Source organism: Notolabrus celidotus, chromosome 17 (genome assembly GCF_009762535.1).
Source record: "Notolabrus celidotus isolate fNotCel1 chromosome 17, fNotCel1.pri, whole genome shotgun sequence".
Lineage (NCBI taxonomy): Eukaryota > Metazoa > Chordata > Actinopteri > Labriformes > Labridae > Notolabrus > Notolabrus celidotus.
In genome coordinates, this window is record NC_048288.1 from 1762504 (window position 1) to 1776604 (window position 14101).

The window sequence follows — 14101 nt, forward strand, 5'->3', positions numbered from 1 at the left end:
GGGTCATTAGGATGCTTTATAACAGCTTGGACTATTTTGAATGGTATAGAACTTTGGATTTTCCCACAGACTGTGGCAGTTTGCAAAAGGTATGAATAATTTTAGACATGCCACTTTTTGTTCAAATGTGAATAAAGGCTGAGAAATAATTCTTTCCACAATGATGCCTCTTGTATATCGTCTTATTACCTTCTGGAAGACGCCTGTGTCATTTCCAATCAAGAAAAACCTTGCTGGTTGAATAAAAGTAACTTTAAAGGTGACATATTACACTCTTTTTCATCAAAATATATTGGTCTAAGAGGTCCCCAAAACATGTCTTTAAAGTTTATTACTCAGAAAAACACTTTGAAATCAGATTTTGGTCTGCCTGAAAAACTCTCTTTTTCAACCCTGCTCAGAACACTCTGTTTTCTCTCTGACCACGCCCCCCTCAGGAAGTGGATGTGCCCTCAGCTCTCCAGCACGTTGATCTAATGTTTACATGTTGGCTGAATATACACGGCTGCTCACAGACCCGCGCTACTTCAACCATCTGAATCTGATCCAGAATCTGATCCTGACGGAGAGGCACCTGCAGCAGGACCTTTCTGAACCATTGGTCACAGATTTAGTGTTTCTTGTTGTTTTATTTGTCAGTATGTAGACGTGTGTCTTGGTTCACAGCTACGAACATGTAGCTATGTAGCTATGCTAACTAGCGCTAGCACTTTTCCATGACAAATAAAAATCATCCACTAGATCTTCAAATCTGCAGACGTGGGGAGTAAAACCGACCTTTGTGTTTATTAAGACAGCCTACAACTAGCATGCCTCCCTCCTAAGCTCCTTGTTAGCACACATGTGTGCAGGGAATGAAAAACGGAGGAGGGGTTGAGTTGTATTTTATACAGTCTATGGGCTGAACAAGCTCTGAGCTCTGACTCCGTGACAGACCGGATATTGTTGTTACGTAACAAAAACACTGAAGTCTGAAACGGCTGGTTTCACACACATTTACAGAAAGGTGTAGAAATCAGAACAGGGGCAGAATGGATTTTTTTCATTTTCAGGGGGTTTGTAGACATGCCAGGGAAACATATTTCAGGTAGAGAACCATTAAAAAGTTGATTTTGCATGATATGTCACCTTTAAGTCATAATTTGCCAGGGGTATGAATAATGTCAGGCTTGACTGTAAGTGTTTAAAGCTCACTCATTAACTCATTATGTCCTGTTTCTTGTTCAGTACATGAAAAGTTTATTCCTCTTCTCTCTCTGTTTTCAGACTTTATGCTAAGCTAACTGTAGCTCCACATGCACACAATCAACTCAAGAAACTCAAGGTTTTATTTTATGTACACTACCAGTCAAAAGTTTGTTCACACCTTCTCATTCAATGGTTTTTATTTATTTAAATTATTTTCAACATTGTAGATTAATACTGAAGACATCAAAACTATGAAATAATCTGGTTTTGCCATAATCTGGATTACAACAGTAGTCAAATAGGGCTATCCATTGTGTACTAACCCTACCTCTGAACAACACAACTGATGGTCTCAAACACATTAAGAAGGCAAGTCATTCTACAAATGAACTCTTGACAAGGCTCATGTTCATTAGAAACCATTCCAGGAGACCACTTCATGAAGCAGACTGAGAGAATACCAAGAGTGTGCAAAGCTGTCATGAAGGAAAAAGGGGGCTACTTTACAGAATCTAAAATATAAAACAGATTCTGCTTTGTTTAACACTTTGTTGTTCATTCAATAATTCCATATATGTTCTTTCATAGTTTTGATGTCTTCAGTATTAATCTACAGTGTTTACAATCATTACAATAAATACAAACCCTTGAATGAGAAGGTGTTTCCAAACTTTGACTGGTGGTGTTTGAGTTCATAACTCTGAGAAATAAAAGCTCACACACACTTGGTGGACGTTTGATTTTTCCTCCTGTTCGATATGAAGAAGATAACACTAACACATTCCACATCTCTAAAACTTTATAATAAAGGAAAGAGGAGAGAGAGTCCACAGATGGTGTCTTAGTTTACCTGATGATGGTGGGCATGATCTCCCCGGTGAAGAGGATGCAGAGGGAGGCAGTGGCCTGAGAGGAGAAGAGACCCAGCACTGAAAAGACTGTGATGGCTGTCTCACTGAGATCTGAGGGAAGAGGGAGGACAGGCAGCAGTTATTAAAGATCATACACAGGAGTAGAGCTGGGTGATAAAACCGGAACGATAACTATCGCAATATTATTTTTCTCAATATAAATATAACAAATGTATGATAAAACATTGATATATTTAAACCTGTAATTACACACCCCAACAACTGGAAAGGGAGTGTGTCTTAAACGCTAGTTCCCACCCAACATGAAACAGGAGAAGAAGTCGGCATGGAACAACCAATCATGTCGCAGGGTGAGAGGTAGTGTTGTAGACAAGACCACATTAACCAAGACCAAGACATGTCCGAGACCAGAGTCAACAGAGACCAAGACAAGGCCAAGATATTTAGGGATTGAGACAGAGTCAAGACCAAGACCAAGGCAGGGCGAGACTGAGACAAGACCAAGACCATATATATCAATGAAAAATCATCACGAGGGTTAACAAAATAGAAGACTTTTGTTTATTTGGTTTAAAGGTGACATATCACGCTTTTTTCATCAATATATATTGGTCTAAGAGGTCCCCAAAACATGTCTTTAAAGTTTATGCTCAAAAAAACACTTTGAAATCAGATTTTGGTCTGCCTGAAAAGCCCTCTTCTTCATTCCTCCTCAGAACACTCTGTTTTCTCTCTGACCACGCCCCCTCAGGAAGTGGATGTGCCTCGGCTCTCCAGCACGTTGATCTAATGTTTACATGTTGGCTGAATATACACGGCTGCTCAGAGATCACGTTACTTCAACCCTCTGAATCTGATCCAGAATCTGATCCTGACAGAGAGGCGCCTGTAGCAGGACCTTTCTGAAGGATTGGTCACAGATTTAGTGTTTCTTGTTGTTTTATTTGTCAGTATGTAGACGTGTGTCTTGGTACACAGCTACGAACATGTAGCTATGTGGCTATGCTAACTAGCGCTAGCACTTATCCATGATAAATAAAAATCCTCCACTAGATCTTCAAATCTGCAGACGTGGGGAGTAAAACCGACCTTTGTGTTTATTAAGACAGCCTACAACTAGCATGCCTCCCTCCTAAGCTCCTTGTTAGCACACATTTGTGCAGGTAATGAAAACGGGGGAGGGATTCAGTATTATTTTATACAGTCTATGGGCTGAACAAGCTCCGAGCTCTGACTCCGTGACAGACCGGATATTGTTGTTACGTAACAAAAACACTGAAGTCTGAAACGGCTGGTTTCACACACATTTACAGAAAGGTGGAGAAATCAGAACAGGGGCAGAATGGATTTTTTTCATTCTCGGGGGGTTTGTAGACATGCCAGGGACACATATTTCAGGTAGAGAACCATTAAAAAGTCCATTTTGCATGATATGTCACCTTTAAGTTTGCTTTACATACAATCAACAGCAACAAACAAGGTTTGGTTTTGTCTTTGTTGTCTTTCTTTTGACGCGCTGTGAGAGACTTTTGACTCCTTAAGTTTGGTTTTGGTCATCGTTACTTTAACTTTCACTTTAGATCAGAGTTCAAACTGTGCTTTCTGTTGACTGTGATCTCTGGAGAGGGAGGAGGTCGTAGCTGAGCAGGATTATTGTGTCAAAGCCCTTTTTTCTTATTAGGTGTGTGCATTTTCTGTTTTCTAATATTTGTAGTGTTTGTATCTGATGGGTTAAAGGTGTCGACTGTGGTAATCCTGTGGCAGGTATTTAGCTGTGCCCTTCTCTCAGTGTGTCTCCAGAGTTTGTTAATGAATGTGTATTTATTGCTTAATTAAACATTTCAGCAGACATCTCTAGTCACGGGCACACAGTCTCTCCTCCTGTCGTCTGTCTCCATTCATTAATGCATGAGTGCAGGGGGCGTGTCACTCACTGTAGCCTGTAACAGGTGAGGAAAAAATGAATGAATTTAGAAAGCGGTGGGGGGGGGGGGGGTCTCTCTTATCACAGTAATGATAGGGACACAGAGAGCATCAGTGGTGGTGTCGACCGGTCTTGATATAAAGTGATATAAAGATATAAAGAGTCCGCCCAGTCCGAGACCGAGTAAAAATGCTTTTGTTGGCTTGTCCCCTGGCCTGGGTCTCCCGCGGCGGGTTGGGTCCTTCGGTCTGACTGCTCTCGCGGCCCGGGTGCCGAGCCGTACCGCTCGGCTGGTCTGACCCAAGTGGTTTCATCTGCACCAGTGGTGGTCTTGTTACACAAATAGAACACAGCATGGCGGCAACCCTCTGCGACCCAAGCTTCAGTAATGATTGTGGACACTAAGGGTTGCTTAATCATTAGTATCACCACACGGATTTTTTTTTGGCATCATGGTGAGATGGTCCCTCTCCATCTAAGTGTGTTAGGTCTCTCTCTCCTTCTCTCTCCCTGTCCCTTTGTATATCCTTATGTAATCTTTCTTTCACTTTCTCTTATCTTTTTTTTTTTGGCCCACCTAGGTGTTCACACCCTCTTTTACAGAACATGATATTAGCTGCCAATAAAAGATAGGCCAGAGTTCTAAGAGGGATGGTGATGGTTGCATGCACACAGTCACAAGCACAGAAGAAGAAGGTTTTCTTTCTTTTCTTTTGCTGCAAGAATAAATTGCATTAATATTTGACAGTTTGTGACAAACATGACACAAACCAGAAATATATATGCAGACAAGAGAAAAAAATAAAAAAATAAAATAAAATAAAATAAAATAAAAATGCTTTTGTTTCCGAGACGAGACCGAGACCTTAAATAAGCGGTCTCAAGACCATGACCCATCCCTGGTACCACAACACTAGTAAGGTAGGCAAGCTTAAAGAGGTTATATAAATGAAGTTGAGTTGAGTTGAAAACACAAAACCTACCAGCTCAAAGCAGAATGAAAACATGCTCGACGAGAAAGACTACATACCTTCATAGTTAAGATATTTTGGCTATTTTGAGAAAAGTAAATCCAGATAGAAGCTAACAAACCGTCTGCTTTCTTCAACTTTCACTAAGGAGAAAATAATCTGCCTTTAAACTGATACGAAAGGAACGATTTGATATTTATCGTGTATTGTCTCGGTATTGACTGATATGAAACATTTTATCGTGGCGACATCTTTTCAGTATCGCCCAGCTCTACTCAGGAGGTGTAATTTCATGCTGCACTGTTTTGTTATTAAACCTGAACCTTCCTCTTATCCCCTCAAACGTGACCAGACGTCTGTCATGAGGGGTGGACACACAGAGCAGCCTCTCAGACTCTCAGGAGGCCTGAGCTGCTGTCCCCTCTGATGCATGATTATAGCACAGCGTCTGACACAGGGCTGACTTTGCTGCCACTGCAGTGTCCTACATAAAACAAATGACGTGCTCCTTTTCTACCACAAGGGGGAGACTGAGACTGAGGGAAGAGTTTGTGAAGCATGCTGACAGAAGACAAAGGTAGAGCACATGCATGTACTTCCCCTTTAAATGTTAACCAGGGTGTCTTTACGGAGTATGAAGCACTAACCTGCTGTGGAGTTATACGCTGCACATGTATGATTCAAGATGATTACATGTTTGTGTTTGGGATCAAGTAAACAAACTCTGAGCTTACATCCAGCTAGGATTTAAAAAGCAGGACTTAAGGAAGCCTGAATAAGAGAGCAAACAATGGGGACGGTTTCAAGGTGAGACTCTGATCCACCTCGCTGACATAGACCTCAACAGCTTTCTTCCTGTGACCCTGCTCAGAGAAAACAAAGTGCTGCTGCCAACAAAGGCCTGCTTACACTCCATGAGTCCCAGGAGGATCAAAGAGGCCAGCCCCGTCATCGTCATGGAGAGGAGCAGGATGCCACGCCGACCGCACCTGTCCACAGTCACCCAGAGCAACAGCCAAGCCCCGCCCCCTGCACATACGGACAGCAAGTACGTCCAATAGAAGCTCGGGGCTGTGCCTCTGACGTCACCTCGGAAAGAGCTGTAGCAGTGACTAATGCCGTGAGAGATGAACCTGAAGAGGAGGAGGACAGGGAGACGAAGAGTCAGCAGTCAGTGATGAACAGGTTAAAATAGAAGAGAGGGTCAAAGGTGAAGAACAACGATGACAACAACAAGACCTCTAAACAATAAGACCTGACTAAACAGAGCTGCTGGTGTCAGGGGAGTGGGATGACTTACGAGGTGAAGCCCAGCACACAGATGTTCTTCCAGATGTTCTTGCTGTGGAAGAGCTCGGGGAAGGACAGGTTGGGGCGTGAGGAGGGGGAAGGCTCTGAATCCAGCTCTATGATAAGGAAACAAACACACCTCCTCTCTTTAACACCATTCAACAACACCCTGACTCACATTCTTTAATCAAAGTCTACCTGACTCACATTCTTTAATCAAAGTCTACCTGTCTGTTTGATTCATCTGAGAGGAGCAGAGTACACCAGGGCAGAGAATCACACACGTTTAGTCAGTATCACTGAAAACCTAGGGACCATAGGATTTTAAAGGTCAATTAAATCATTTAATCAGGCTCTAAAACCTAACAAGTTATCCTTTTTATCATGTGTATTAACAATTCATGTTAAAGCTGCTGTTGGTAGGAATGGTGTAAAAACTTTACTTTTTTTCTGCTGGGTTTGGAGAAAAGATCATAATACCAATCTGTACTCATCTGTAAGTGAAGTCATTTGAGATTATGGCAATCTCTGTGTACTTTGTATCAAACAATGTTATTGTTCCCCCGTTCCCGTCATCACGGACCAATCAGAGCTACTCCCCAACCCTCTGTCCTGAGTGGTTGAGTGGCGGCCCCACTACGTTGCCCTGATTGGCCGGGGAGCCACTACTTCCTCATAGAACGCGAACAACGATTTTTTTGTGGGCGGGGTTACGACAGCAGAGAGGGGAGGGGTAGTGTTGACATTCTAAATCTCTCTCTGAACTGATGTTTATATCAGGACTACCAACAGCAGCTTTAAATAAATCATAATATTTCATGACATAGAGGTGGGACTGTGTGTAAAATGTAGATAAAAACAGAATTTCATGGTTTGTAAATCAATTTAAAAAAAAAACAAATTTAATCAATAACAGTGCATAGAACATATCAAATGTTAAAACTGATCACTGCATTAAAAACAGACCTGACAACAGACATGACTCTGTAGTGGAAATCACTGCATCTAAAACAGACATGACTCTGTAGTGGAAGTCACTGCATTAAAAACAGACATGACTCTGTAGTGGAAATCACTGCATCTAAAACAGACATGACTCTGTAGTGGAAGTCACTGCATTAAAATAGTCACTGCATTAAAATAGACATGACTCTGTAGTGGAAGTCACTGAATTAAAAACAGACCTGACAACAGACATGACTCTGTAGTGGAAGTCACTGCATTAAAAACAGACATGACTCTGTAGTGGAAGTCAATGCATTAAAAAAAGACATGACTCTGTAGTGGAAGTCACTGCATTAAACACAGACAGGACTCTGTAGTGGAAGTCACTGCATTAAAAACAGACATGACTCTGTAGTGGAAGTCACTGCATTAAAACAGACATGACTTTGTAGTGGAAGTCACTGCATTAAACACAGACATGACTCTGTAGTGGAAGTCACTGCATTAAAAACAGACATGACTCTGTAGTGGAAGTCACTGCATTGAAACAGACATGACTCTGTAGTGGAAGTCACTGCATTAAAAACAGACATGACTCTGTAGTGGAAGTCACTGCATTAAAACAGACATGACTCTGTAGTGGAAGTCACTGCATTAAAAACAGACATGACTCTGTAGTGGAAGTCACTGCATTAAAAACAGACATGACTCTGTAGTGGAAGTCACTGCATTAAAACAGACATGACTCTGTAGTGGAAGCCACTGCATTAAAAACAGACATGACTCTGTAGTGGAAGTCACTGCATTAAAAACAGACATGACTCTGTAGTGGAGATCACTGCATTAAAACAGACATGACTCTGTAGTGGAAGTCACTGCATTAAAACAGACATGACTCTGTAGTGGAGATCACTGCATTAAAACAGACATGACTCTGTAGTGGAAGTCACTGCATTAAAAACAGACATGACTCTGTAGTGGAGATCACTGCATTAAAAACAGACATGACTCTGTAGTGGAAGTCACTGCATTAAAAAAAGACATGACTCTGTAGTGGAAGTCACTGCATTAAAACAGACATGACTCTGTAGTGGAAGTCACTGCATTAAAAACAGACATGACTCTGTAGTGGAAGTCACTGCATTAAAAACAGACATGACTCTGTAGTGGAAGTCACTGCATTAAAAACAGACATGACTCTGTAGTGGAAGTCACTGCATTAAAAACAGACCTGACACTGTAGTGGAGATCACTGCACTGGCTCATAATTCCATCTAAAACCATTGGCTCTCATTTAAGATGAACTGAGGCCAGGGTGATCATAATGGGGATCATAAGAGTCCATGTCATGGGTAGCTTCCACATCTGTGAAGGCTCCATTAATGCTGAACCATATCTACAGGTTTAGGAGCAACATATGCTGCCATCCAGACGATGACGTCTTCAGGAATTCCTTACATATTTCAGCAAGACAACTCCAAACCACATTCTGCACGGATTACAACAACATGGCTCTGTAGTAGAAGAGTCCAGGTGCTGAACTGGCCTGCCTGCATTCCTGACTCGTCCCCCATTGAAAACAATTGGAGCATCAAGACACTAAAAACACGACAAAGGAGACCCTGAACTGTGGAGCAGCTGAAATCCTCTATCAGGCAAGAACTGGACAACATGTCACTTTAAAGTCCAGAACCTGGTCTCCTGGGTTCACCAACGTTTACAGAGTGTTATTAAAGAAGAGCTGATGAACAGGTAACATGTCTCTGTACCGACTGACTGAAACATGCTGCTGCAGCAGATTTAAAATGAGAGTAGATTCGTAATGAAACAATCAAATTATTCAGTTTTAACATTCAACACGTTGTCTTTGCTTTATTAATCAAATTTATGGTTTAAATGTTTGAAAACCATCAAAATCTGTTTCTATGATCATTCTTCACAATGATTTCTCTCAACAACCATAGACTGGATAAGAACACACATCATTCCAGAGGGAACATCGGTCTAACTATAAAGTTAAAATACACGGCTCCAACAGCATGAATGTTGGCGCTCATGGAGGAAATCTTTTGGCTTCAAAGCTCACAATGAGTTAAAATTAAGTGATTCTGTATACAGTCAATAGTCTTAAGTCGGCTGTTGTTCCCTTTGTCAGCCCAAAAGCAAAAAGAAAATGAGTCATGGTTCTAACTTCCTATAAGACATATTTGCACATGATCTGAATAGTCATGTTTTTTTAAGTGCAAGTAAGAGAGCTGCTTTACAACTCCAGATTCATGCAGGAACTACGTAGTTAATACATCATGAATTATAACTGAGCATCAGTACCTGCTCGTGGTAGTGGTGTGTGATAGAGTACTAAATGCATTGCCATAAGTAATCCATAAATAATGCAGGCATCATAAAATATGTCCACTCGACTGGACACTAATGCAAAATAAGAATAATAATAGTAATAATAGTAATAAAAGTAGTAATACTAATAATGGTAATAATGATGGTAAGCTGCTCTTATTTTAAAGGAGAGAATGAGAATCCAAAACACACACCTGTAAAGCTTTCATCATCTCTCAGGTCTCTGTTGGAGTTCCTTCTGTCCCTGAAGGAGCTCATGTCTGCAGACCGCTCCGACAACAGGAGCCAGCGGGGAGACTCTGGAAACACTCCTGGAATGCTGCAGGAGAGAAAACATGGAGCACAAATCCAGCTCACTCTTTGATCTGAGCCGACCTTCATCCAACACAAACACTAACATTTGGGGATTAAGTCTGTCAGTGCCGAGAACAGCCAACACGGTCACAGAAAAGGAGAATTGTTTCTTTCTTAATCCTACAATCCAATGGCAGTAATCATGTTTTAATCTCTGTTCATTTGGTTTTAAAAGTGCTAAAGTGGCTAATCTGGCAGCAGAGGTCTTAGTTAGACAAGGGACTTTAAACAAAGTAGCTATAATGCATTCTGACATGAGCTAAAGGGCTCAGTGTGGTTTGGGAATTAAGATCAATATGATCCAACAAAGCTTTCAGCATGTCAGGTGGGATCAGGACTCTTCAACCAAAGACCACTAGGGTTCTTTATCTTCCCGTTTCTGCAGTTTCCAAGAACAATACACATCATGCACCCTCGTATCTTAAAGAGCTCACAGTGCCCTATTACCCCTCTAGAACACTATGCTCCCAACATGCTGGCCTGCTGGTCCTACCTAAAGTCTCTAAAAGTAGTATGGGAGGTAGAACCTTCGGTTGTCAGGCCCCTCTCCTTTGGAATCATCTACCAGTCAGGGTCCGGGAGGCAGACACCCTCTCTACTTTTAAGAGTAGGCTTCAAACTTTCCTTTTTGATAAAGCTTATAGTTAGAGCTGGATCAGGCTTGGACCAGCTCTTAGTTATGCTGCTATAGGCTTAGACTGCCGGGGGAACTGGTGCACTGACACACTGGGATCCTATCTCACCCCCTTCCCCCCAACCCCTTCATCACTTACTTTAACTCTCCCTGTCCCATTAAAGTTACTAACCATAGACCTTTCTGGAGTCCCTGAGCTCCCTTGTCTCGTAGGTTCCTCTGAGCTGCCGTAGACTTCCTCCTGCTGTGGACGTTCTAGACTCCAGCTGATACGGACGTGCTGGACTCCAGCGGCAACAGCTACTACTACTCGTCTCATCACTATCACCGCTCCCTCTCTCTCTTATTCTCCTCTATCCCTCTTTCCAGACCCAACTGGGTCGAGGCATGATGGCTGTCTAACATGAGTCTGGTCCTGCTTAAGGTTTCTGCCTGTTAAAGGAAGTTTGTCCTCTCTGCTGTAACTAGCTAAATACTGTGAGGTGCAATGCTCATGGTAGATTAAGGTGGGGTCAGACTGAGTCTTATGCTGTCTTGGTGTTGGGTCTCTGTTCATAATTTGACATAGAGTGGTCTAGACCTGCTCTGATTGTAAAAGAGTCTTGAGATAATGTTTGTTGTGATTTGGCGCTATACAAATAAAGATTGATTGATTGATTGATTGATTGATTGATTGATTGATTGATTGATTGATTGATTGATTGATTGATTGATTGATTGATTGATTGATTAATTGATCATGCACTTGAGTTCATTCACAGACAACACAAGTCTAATCATACCCAAAACTAAGGAACAGTGTCAGTGGGGCGGCACCAGCACCCAGCAGGCCCCTCCAGGACTGACACCCCAGTGCTACGGCCAGCAGCAGCAGCTCTCCGGCTACAGTCATCAGCCCTGCCAGCATCGTGCCCACCAGCCTCAGAGATGGTTCACACAGCTCCAGACCTGATACCCACACAAAGGAACACACAGAGTCCTCTTCCATTAAACAGACTCACCGCTGACAGTCAGGGATTAAATCTGCTAAACACAACACAGAAGCATTATTACTGTGAACATATTCTCATGATACTAGCACTCCGTTTAAAGCATTAGTCATAGAAACTTAAGTCTCACAGAGGAACTCTAAGGTGGAGGGACTCTGAGTCATGTGTTGCTTTAAATAAAAACTGTGTGTAACTGAAAACTCACGAATGATGTAGAGAGTAAGATACACTCCTGCACTCGCCGCCGCCAGACAGAAGCGCATCACAATGAAGATGGAGGGGTACGGGGAGACGCACACCAGCACCCCAAACACCACTGACAGGGTCAGGGAGGTCAGCAGAGACTTGGACCGGCCCAACCTGCAAAGAAACACAGATTCAATCCCAATCTGAACATAAACAATAACGAAGAGATGTACGACAGCAGCACATCAGAGCTTCTGTGAAACATTAACAGAAAGAGAGGAGATCAGAATAGGACAAAGCTCTACTGTGACATTAAGATGATACAAATAATCTTATAATTTGCATGTCAGTAAAGATTCTCAGGACCTGAAGACAACCTGTTCAACAAGGTAACTTCATATATGACAGCACAACCTGATGAAATGTGACAGTGGAATCATTTTCAGCTACGTGCACATGCAGCAGTTTGTTTCCAATCTGCAGATTAGCACCGTTCCTGTTCCTTTGTACGTTCCTATGAGACTGAATTAATTCACTGGTCTTAACAAACAGATGCGATGCTCAGTTGTTCAGCAAATTGATGAAGGCTGTTAGCTGATTAACTTCCCATTAAAACTGCAGCTCCCTCTGTAAGACTTTCACTCTGACACTCAGGCTGAATCATGTGTGTCAGTTATCTGAGGGACTCGAGGTGTGCCTGTGGTAGACGGCTGAACAGTGTCCTTACATCAAGAAAAATGGAGTAAAAAGAAAACTTAAATAGTTTAAATTCCTGTAATGTTAACTCTTATTCCATGCTTGATTATTTGCACCAAAACAGCACCTTTTTTTTTTTTTTTAATTGTGCAAGAAATATGCTTAACAAGAAGAGGGGGGCCAAGTGATAGTAGACAAAGTAACTAGTAAACAAGGCACCAATATGGAATACATAAAAAACAGACAAACAAAGAAGTGATATAATAATAATAATAATAATAATAATAATAATAATAATAATAATAATAATAATAATAATAATAATAATAAAAGAAAAACAAAGGTGAGAACAAAAACTAAACAAAAGTAACAGCAAAAGCAAATCAAAACCAAAAAAACAAACACAAAACAAAGAAAAACAATTGATGTTTATAAAAAAAATAGAGCAGAAATAACATACAAAAAGTAAGCAATGAAAGAGGGGGGAAAGAAACAATAATAATAATAATAATAATAATAATAATAATAATAATAATAATAATAATAATAATAATAGGAAAGTAAAAAAATATACTATATCAAATATGATAATGAAACAGGTACTGCTGAATGAAACTTTCCTAAATATCAATTTCAAGGGGTTAATATTGAATACAAAATAAAGAAATAAGGATATAAGTAGATATAAATATGTATATATATATATATATATATATATATATATATATATATATATACACACACACACACATGTTCAAAATAGATAAATAAATAAATAAGCAGATAATAATATATATAAACAAGTAAAAAATAAAACAAAATAAGTAGAAAATAATATATATAAACATGTAAAAAATGAATAAATTAAAAAAAAAAAAAAAGTAGATAATAATATATATAAACATGTATACAAATACATAGATAATACATATAAAATGTATAAAAATAAATAAATAAGTAGATAATATTTATAAACATGCATAAAAATAAATAAATAAGTAGATCATAATATATATAAAAATGTATAAAAATGCATAGATAATACATATAAACATGTATAAAAATAAATAAATAAATAAGTAGAAAATAATATATATAATCATGTGTAAAAATAATAAATAAGTATATAATAATATATTTAAACTTGTATAAAAATAAATTAATTAATTAGTAGATAGTAATATATATAAACATGTATATAAATAAATAAATAAATAAGTAGATAATAATATATATAAACATGTATAAAAATGAATAAATAAATAAGTAGATAATAATATAAACATGAATAAAAATAAATAAATAAATAAATAAGTAGATAATATATATTAACATGTGTAAAAATAAATGAAGAAATAAACAAGCAGAAAATAATATATATAAACATGTATAAAAATAAATAAATAAATAAGTAGATAGTAATATATTTAAACTTGTATAAAAAATAAATAAATAAATAAATGAGTAGATAGTAATATATATAAACATGTATAAAAATAAATAAATAAATAAGTAGATAGTAATATATTTAAACTTGTATAAAAAATAAATAAATAAATAAATGAGTAGATAGTAATATATATAAACATGTATAAAAATAAATAAATAAATAAGTAGATAGTAATATATTTAAACTTGTATAAAAAATAAATAAATAAATAAACAAGTAGATAGTAATATATTTAAACTTGTATAAA

At 39.0% G+C, this 14101-nt stretch overlaps 1 protein-coding gene across 1 annotated transcript in view; it reads right to left on the reverse strand.

The window, feature by feature from the left end:
- slc22a17 (solute carrier family 22 member 17) overlaps nt 1-14101 on the reverse strand; it is a 34721-nt gene that overhangs the window by 3285 nt on the left and 17335 nt on the right. The window contains exons 4-9 of the mRNA XM_034706760.1: nt 11728-11882; nt 11316-11481; nt 9740-9864; nt 6256-6361; nt 5865-6088; nt 2039-2150 (exon numbers count right to left, since the gene is read on the reverse strand). Of these exons, the coding sequence (XP_034562651.1) occupies nt 2039-2150; nt 5865-6088; nt 6256-6361; nt 9740-9864; nt 11316-11481; nt 11728-11882 (888 nt within the window). The remainder of the gene's footprint in view (nt 1-2038; nt 2151-5864; nt 6089-6255; nt 6362-9739; nt 9865-11315; nt 11482-11727; nt 11883-14101) is intronic.